The 9,389-nt window shown below is 35.7% G+C and overlaps 1 protein-coding gene across 1 annotated transcript; it reads right to left on the bottom strand.

Moving 5' to 3' along the window:
- Window positions 1-3,850: 3,850 nt before the first annotated feature.
- ednrba (endothelin receptor Ba) lies at window positions 3,851-8,822 on the bottom strand. Its single transcript, XM_067403704.1, has 7 exons — window positions 8,409-8,822; window positions 6,708-6,820; window positions 6,414-6,618; window positions 6,110-6,259; window positions 5,723-5,856; window positions 5,419-5,527; window positions 3,851-3,988 (listed from the first exon to the last, which is right to left on the bottom strand). The coding sequence occupies exons 1-7, from the start codon at window positions 8,820-8,822 to the stop codon at window positions 3,851-3,853; spliced, it is 1,263 nt and encodes a 420-aa protein (XP_067259805.1).
- Window positions 8,823-9,389: the final 567 nt, after the last annotated feature.

Genomic DNA, 9,389 nt, shown 5'->3' with positions numbered 1-9,389 from the left:
ACCTTCCATATCTATATTCCCTTACCTGTTTGCTCTGCTGATTGTCACAATAAACTGCCCAACTGCTTTTATCTCTGCTTCCGGTGTCTCTGTTGTAACACACATATTTTACAATCGGAATATATCATATCAAATTCATGATATAGTTAACAAGTTTGTGAATATTTAAAAAAAAAAAAATAATAATTATAATAAATAAATAAATAAACACGATATAAATGCGATACCACATGTCTGTCAGCTGCATGACGCGTCTCCAAGGAATTAAAACTTTGTTCTAAATAACGATCGCCTTAAATTCACGCTGATGGGGGCTCTGCGCCCCCAGAATATAGATAAATTACAATATAAATTTAGTTTGCAATTTGGATTACTTTTATAACATCCCATGAGTCCTGATAAATGTAATTTCTACTTCTGAAGTGCTTCTTTTTATAATGCAGTGAAGCAGCCCCTGTATAGAGTGAATTATCGATTCTCGAGCCATCGATATCTACCAATTCAGCACCAAAGCCATGGACAGCACCTGGTAACATCGCACTTAAAGGTCCTCTAAGCCAGTGGTTCTCAGATGGGTGAGATGGGAGTGGCTACTGGATGGGAGGGAAAAAAAACAGAATTGTTTTTTTTTTTTATCACTAAACTACTGTCATAAAAAGTTATAGTTTTGTATATACATAACTCCTGAATAAAACTTAAAATGTGTTTGGACTGATTAAAAAAAAAAAAAATTTGAACAAATTTGATTGGTTTGTCGATAGTGAGCGCAAATGCAGGTGATAAGCGGTTTTATTAAGCGAGTCATTGAGTCGGTCAATCACGATTCGTTCAAACGGCCGATTCATCAAGAATGAGACAGATGTTTGTGAATGGGTCATTGAATCTTTGACTCAAACGATTTGTTCAAAACACTGAATCATTCAAAACACGATTGAGTGTTGCTGTGAAATGCGCTATGTTTGTTTGGATTCATCGGATCGATTTTCGCTGCTAAAATAGACCAAAACAGTCATTATTTCGTCTAAAATGTAAGTGACTTAATATATTAACTTGTTTGTTGAACTGTCATATCAGTGTCACATTTTCAATCGTGAGGTGATGGTCAATTAAGTGATGGTCATTTGTCAGCTCTCTTGATCGTCAGGTCGTGTGATGTATGTTGCTGAACTGTATTCAAATGTTATAAATATAAAAACACCACATTTTGAAATTTAACTGCAGTATGTCAGTTTAGTTTATTTGTGTGTGCTGCAGATCCAGATCTTGGAAAACGGCGCTCATTTGTTTGATTTCTCCTGCGCAAGCCTCAAAAGTTTAAGGTCCTTGCACCCTGACTGAGTCCGAAACTGTCGTATTCGTTTTTCCATATTCGTCATTTGGTGGATCAATTGTCAAAAAACCCTCAAAATATTTGCTACGGATGCGAAAAATGCAGAAAATCGAACCAAACGTATAAAACGTATAGGCTGCAAACGTATAAAACGTGAGGTCGTATTTAGTTTATATATATATATATATATATATATATATATATATATATATATATATATATATAAATAAACTAAATACGACCTCACGTTTTATACGTAAATGCAGGTTTACGTATAATATACACAGGGTGCGATTTGTAGGAGGGGATGGGGGGAATTTCTCCTCTTGTGGTCTATGTATCCCTCCCTCTGGTGAAATATTTTAATGCTACTGCACAAACCACCAACAAAGCATATAAAATACCAAAAATAAAAATATTTTTTTCAAACATCGCCAAGTAAAACGCTGCGTTTATATAGAACTGTCTCTTTACCACCACAACAAACTGGACACTTTTCAGACGGGCATTCCGACTTTTTCTCAGTGCCAGGCTCAAGTCAAACGAGGGAGGGAGCTTCAGTTGAACAACAGTGAATTGTGGTTAGATGAGATTTATTTAGGCTATGTCTGTAAAACTCAGAAAAATGAACACGACTGTCCAATCAGCCATTATACTGTGGTCGTGGAGCGCACTCAAGAATTGCATGCGCAAATGCGCCGGCGCGCGCTGCATAATTACTTTATTATTGCTTAAATAAAGCGCAGAAGAAACTACGAGCAATGATGGTCGTTGTTCTGTTGTAAGTGAAGTCATGAAATTGCCAAACATGCGATTAAAGCTGCCTCAAAACTGTGCATGCATCGATATATGTTGACATGGTTTTAAAGCTATTGTTATCCAATTTGTTGGCCTTGAAACGTCTTAAAATGCACATATGTACACCAGGGAAATCTAAATTTTCTCGGGGGAGCATGCCCCCGTAACCCCCCTAGCAAACTACATTTTCTGACCTCGGAAATTCTGAAACCCTGCGTACGGCCCAGCTTCAATACTATATAATAAAATCTGAGGTAAACGTGTATGCAAAAATAAATGGGGCCAAACGCGATTGAATGTAAAGGTTTGTGTCTCATTATTCTATTAATAACTACCGATTGATTTTGCATTTCTATCAGAAATTAAGAATTATTAATGTCATTTTAGTGGTTCAAATATGTAATACTTCAAATCTCAAGGTTAAATCAGAAGATTAAAAAAAAAAAATGTTTCTGTAACAGCTGCCAAAAAATAGTATATAGCACTGTGGTTTTTAACAAATTAAAAAAAAAAAAAAAAAATTTCAAAACATCTTCCCCTCTGTTTTTTTCCCCAAATCGCACCCTGTATATATATATATATATAAACTATAAACTAGTCAGAATATAGGCTACAGTTAAAGCTTTCCTTTAGTTTTTGTGAAATGCTCGCACGCACTGGGGCCCCAAATGCAATGAACCAGCTTTGGGTGGGCCCAGCTTGCAAAAGGTTGAGAACCCCTGCTCTAAGCGATGTCACGCGTTTTTAGGCCAAAACATTTTTTGTCACATACAGCAAACATCAACTCACTATCTGCTAGCTGCCTGTCCACGCGGTCTCTGTAGTCGCCACAAGCTCCAAAAACGGCAACAAAAACAAACTGGTGCAGCCTGGACCACGAAACATAATAAACACGCTCCAGCCAATAACCGACAAGAATGATTTTAAATGTGCGTATATGACTGTTTCAGGAAGCACGGATGGGAGGAGGAGGCGGAGGGAGGGTCTAGCTAGCCTTTGTTTTGTTTGACAACACTAAGAACGTCAACAGGAAGTTACTCCACACAGGATCCCTTAGAGAACCTTTAAGAAGATATACCTAACCTCATAAGGTATAGTTCGGGGAACACGCCTAGAAACGGTACATCTTCAGTTAAGGTATACCTTTAGAGTCTTCGCATCGTGCTAAGCGACAACGTTAACGGGAAAACCAGCCAAGGTCATCAAAAACACCACTGACGAGTAGATATTGAAAATAAGCATGTCCCAGCCAGGTTTGTCACTTGTTGGGGTTTCCTTAAAACATTTCTGTTGTGGTCTGTGCTATTTGCAGCACATTTCTGTATTCGGTTGTGTTGTGAGTATTTGCAGCACGTGTCGTCAAACTGATGATGTTTTATTAATCTGCTGGTGTTTTTTCTATTTGCATGTGTATTCATCAGTTGCAGCGCTTTGAGCTCTCTTGGTCACCGTAGGATGTCAATGTTAAATCAAACTTAAAGCAGTTCCTAACACTACATGTAAAACAATGCCAGTCAGGATTAAATGTAAAAACTGGGCCTTAAAGATACATACCTTTCTTTGTACCTTTTCTAGCACAAAGCTAGATTTACCTTTCATGCTGTAGCATCATATTCACTTATTATGAGTATCCCTCAAGCTGACTCAGAATTAAGTTTCATGGTATTAGCTAAATGTTAAATGCAATTGGTAGGCCACCTATACCTGTATGCAGATCAGTGCCTAAGTTGAAGTGTATTTGTTGGAGGCACGGCTATTGCTTTGTTCAGATCCTCGCTCTGTCACCTTCAGCTTCATGCAGGACTGCTTGTCATCCATGACTAACATTTCAGGAGGCAGGCACCAGCAACATAGACATGACTGGAAGGCAATAGAGAAAGAAAAGGAATATGTATCATACTACAGCAGGACACAAGAAATCAAGTAAATATGCTGTATGCCCATAGCTCACAGTTGAAAGAAAATTAAGATTAACTGAATAATTGCTTAAAATATACACGTGAATAAACAAAATATTGTAAAAAAACATTTACACAGAAAACATCCTTGCATTTAAAAATATAATTGAATGAATGCAAAATCTCAAAACATGTTTTATAAAATTTAAACGTTTATAACGACATGTTGAAAAGTAGCAAGAAGCCCATTTAATGCATATTATACAAAAAAACAAAAAGCCATACAGAGGAATGCAAAATTGTGTTCTGTGGAAAGTGGCCCTGCATATTAAACATTTTTATTATCATATGCAAATATTATCCTATTATTATTATTATATTCAGAGACTTTCATTTCAGTGATAAGACAAAAATGTATATATTTTTGTTTTCACTGACTACATCATATAAACGGTAGCCATCTATTTAGACATTATTTAGTACATTGACATAGGAGTTTTTATTTTCCCTAAATTTGGCAATGATAGGGATGTACTGATTCAATCAACTCAATTTTCTCACAATTTATTAACAAGATGAAATTTAAGACTAATTATAAATGAAAGTGTTTTTTTATTATTTCTAAAACAAAATGCTGCATATTTCTTTGTAAAATTTTAAAATCTTGGGTCAAATAACAAAACTAAATTGAATTTTTAGAACTAATCCCAAAAAAAAATCCCTCCAATTAGATCTTCCAATGCTGTTTTCTCAGGAGGAGGTTTGTTTCGGCTCAGCTCTTGCAATGTCTGTCTGATCAAGACACTGCAGATATAAGAAGTAAAATCTAATTAAAACAGTGACAGAGGTTTCACATAGTTATAAAGACAAGATTTTAATATTTGCTATAATTTGTATCTTTACACTTTCAAGAATTACTTGTGAACACATTTAGAAAAAATATGCTAAAATAATCTACATGGTATTAAAAAAAGGTGACATTTTACAGTAAGGTGTCGTTTGTTAACATTAGTTAAATATATTAACTAACATGAACTAACAATGAGCTATACATTTGCTGCAGTATTTATTTATCTTTGCTTAATCTTAGATAATAAAAATGTTAATATGTTAATGTTAATGATAATACAAATGTTAATTATATGTTCATGTTAGTTCACAGTGCATTAACTGTTAACAAATGCTGCAACTTTTGCCATGAAAAACAGAGCCTTTGCTGCTTGAAATTTGTATGGTGATTTGTTTAACATCTCAACCGACTTGAATCGTAACATATTTTCATAGTTTTTCAACCAACTTGCGGTGCATCATTACACCCCTAGTTTTTACTATATTTATTTTAAATATTTTTACATAATAGCAGTATATCATTATCTGTCAGTCTGTTCTTACTCTGAAGCAGCTCTTGAACCGTTTGCTAACCATGTACAAAGCGATTGGGTTTATGCATGAGTTCACTGATGCCATGTTGATCCCGATATAATCAAGAACCAGGAAGAAACTACAGGTAAACAAACACACAAACAAACTTTATTATAAAATTATTAAGACTATAATTTACCAAAGAGAAAGAAATTATTTGTTTCTAGATTACATGCCAGAACTGCTGTCCTCCAAAAGCCAAATTTAACTGTTTAGAAAAACATTGCAGTGTTTTAACAAGAGAAGCCTTTGAAGATAGTTGATGTGATCTTACCTCAAAAGCTCACAGCGGTTAGGGTCTCTTTCATCATAAATGGTAAGCTTAAGAATACGGCTGAGGTGCAGTGGAAGCCAGCACAGTGCAAAGACTAGCACCAGACAGAACACGGTTTTAGCCACCTCACGCCTCTGTAGGGCACAATCATGTCTTTTGCCTATTTATTTTTATTTAGTGACAATCATAATGCATTAACACATAATGACAAGTAAACAATCCCCAGAGTCTTATTAAACTTTGGGACTTAATATTAAGTTATTAAAGTGAATAAGCTTTTTACGTCCTATAGGCAGTATAAAATGTTGGCTTTATGTTATATTTTATATATATTTTCTCTCTCAAAAGAATATACAGTGCAAGTCATAGACAACAGAGTGCTCTGACCTGTTTTAAGTGATCATTAAGTGCAATTTGGACTCCATTCTTCTTTCGAAGCATTTCACAGGTCATAAGAGTATAGAAGATGGCAGTACACGTCAGCGGCATGCAGAAGTAGAAACTGAAAAGCCACCAATCTTTGGCTGACTTATAAAACTGGAATTTAACAAAGATACCAAATTACCATTAACAAATGATTTTTATCAGTATTCAGGTTTGTCCAATTATTATGTACCATTGATCCAACTATTGCATGACAGACACAAACACAACAACATGGGGCCTCTTTAAAGTACATATGCAAACTGACCTGCATGAAGTTGTTTTTCTGCATAGGGTGGAGCAAGCAAATCCTAAGCAGCTCTCCTTTGTAATCCATTGTGATCATATCAAAAGCGATGGCCTCTGGCACTGCAAGTATTATGGACAGCATCCATATCAGAATGATTTCAATAGCTGTCCATTTGGGGACGCCAATGCCTTTGATGCGGTTCCACGATGCCACTGCTCGAAACCTTGGGACAATGTTCAGTGCAAGATTAATCTGTGTTACTAGATATTAACTAAGAGCTAAAAGCAAACAAATACAACAAAATACAGATACCTGTCTATGCTCAGTGCACACAAACTCAGAACTGTGATGCCAACTGAAGCCTTTTGTATAAAAGGAACCAGTTTGCAAAGTCCAACACCAAATGGCCAATCTTCTGCCAGAAGCTGAAAGACATTTATTTTTGTGTCAATAAGAGTCAACAGAACATTTCTTTACCCTGTCATTTTCCTACGTTGTTTACATTCAGCGCTTCCAGGTTCTACGTCAGAACACCGACTCATTATTGGCCGGCTCCTGCATCAGATAAATAAAGTTGTTGAATAAAGTCGTTTTGTTTTTGCGCACAAAAAGTATTCTCGTCGCTTCGTAAAATTAAGTTTGAACCACTGCAGTCATGTGGACTATTTTAACGATGTCTTTTAGTACCTTGAAACTGGTGATTAAATTTGCTGTCTATGGAAGAGTCAGATAGCTCTCGGATTTCATCAAAAATATCTTAATTTGTGTTCTAAAGATGAACAAAGGTTTTAAGGGTGTGGAAAGACATGAGGGTGAGTAATTATTGACAGAATTTTCATTTTTGGGTGAACTAACCCTTTAAGCCTTTATGCATTAACAAGTATAATGGGAGCAAGCTAGTAAGAGCTGTGTATGAAACCTCAGTCCACTGACTGCATTCTTTAACATCATTGTTAGGGTGCACACCTCCCATGCCGGAGACTCCGGTTTGAATCCTGCTTAGAGTGGATTGAATAGGACCGTTTAGAAAAGTATTTAATTAATTATGCATTGTAATGCAACTTATAATGCATTGTATGGTCTCATGAGAAATTGTAGCATTTATAATACATTACTTATCTATTACCTGAACATACTTTTAGAAAGCATAATGCATTAAAACACATGACAATCAATTTCAGATGTAACAAGGAATGTGCAAATATAATGAATTTTAACTTCGGTTACAATTATTTATGAAAAGATATAATGCATTATAACGTACATTATGAACACCTTTATAATGCATTATACAGTACATAAAGGCTTTCAGCAAAGTGTATTTTTTTTTTACTGTTCAATATGTAATCTGATTTAATCTTTATTAATCTTATATCCCCTTTTTTAATGCTGCATTATTCTTGTTCACATTTGTTGATCAATAGGATGTTAGATTTTTGTGTGTTGAGATGTATATGGATCTCATTTCAACTTTCAGATTTAATATATGTCCCTCTTTTAAAGTCAAATAATGCAAAGCTCATTTCATGCGTTGAATATATCTTTATGAAGATAAAAGCACATAAAATTGTAGTTTAATGCTAAATGTAAAACAACATAGTTGCATTGGCAATGACTTATTAAATTAAATAGACTGTTATTAGAAACTGCTATTTGAATTGGACATATTTAGTATGGTTAACTTTTTTTTGTTAGGTCAGCTTTTTTACATTGTGGACACATGTCTCAAGGATTACATCTCAAGCCTTCCCAAAGTTAAATTAGAAGCATGTGTGAATTTATCTACATACTTGGTTGAATATTGGAATTCTCATAAAACGTCAATGACCTGTTTCAGATATCAAAACTGTGAGCTACCTTTATTGCAACCAAGTGAACTGAATGAAATGTCATGTGCACTTAAATTAACGTCTGTGGTCATAAAAAGAAGAAAGAGTTATAAACGAGAAAACTAAAGGTCTTTTATAATTAAAGACTAAATAATAAAAAAGCTGTACTGCAAACTTTGCTTACCTTATACACGTTGATGGGTATGTCTATAATGATATGCAACAGGTCCCCGAGCGCCAGACTTGCAATGAGGATATTAGGACCGTTACGCATGCATTTATTTTTATAAATGATTCTGAGCAGCGTGAAGTTTCCGATTATACCAACTACAAATACAAGGCATGAAACCACGGTGTTAATATACTTGAAAGTATCCCTGATTTCCGTGGGACCTGTGCACATAGGCGGCAAAACTCTTGGTCGTCGAGGCATGGAATCATTGACCACACTGCCTTTTCCAAGTGCAGATTTGAGAGTTGGAGACACGGGTCCAGTGGAAAATTGCCTCTGAGAAAAATTCTTCCCTTGAGCACTTATCAAGACGAGGTTTCCAGACAGGAGAATGAGCAAACAAACAATGCATCTCGTGTTCATCATTTGTATTTGTATTTGTACCCTTCGCTAGTTATTTGTATAGAGAAAATCGAGAAAAAGTCCTTGACGTCTCCTGACAAGTTAATCCATCACAACTCCAAATGACTTAATTTAGCGCACAAAAACAAACATTTCCTTTCTTCAATCTCTTTCACATGACCGTAACGTTACGTTTTGGTCAGTGTAGTATCTGTGCAGCGTTTCCTCGGGAGATGACTACTCTCCCCACTGGCCCTCTCAATATCTTGACAATCAGAAAGGACCACAGAGATGATAATGAGAGGGATGGCAATCGTGTGCATGTGATTACCCAGCAAACATGGTACGTTCTGACTACGTCACAAGTTAATCTGCCTTTGGTCAGCGTGACATTGGGCTCGTTTTGAGATGCACCTCGCCTGAAATGTAGGCGAGAACAGGCAACTGAGGGAGGAGAGATATAAGTGCAGTTCTATCTTATAGCAGTGGATCAGACCACTACAAGACCAAGAGCAGTATCAAAGTTTCAAAAACAAACATTAACAAAAAGAGAGCAATACATCCAGTGGTGGACACTAAGTATTTTTACTA

This window comes from Chanodichthys erythropterus, chromosome 12 (genome assembly GCF_024489055.1).
Source record: "Chanodichthys erythropterus isolate Z2021 chromosome 12, ASM2448905v1, whole genome shotgun sequence".
NCBI lineage: Eukaryota > Metazoa > Chordata > Actinopteri > Cypriniformes > Xenocyprididae > Chanodichthys > Chanodichthys erythropterus.
The sequence above is the reverse complement of the archived record's forward strand: the minus strand, read 5'-3'. Positions and strand labels throughout refer to the sequence as shown.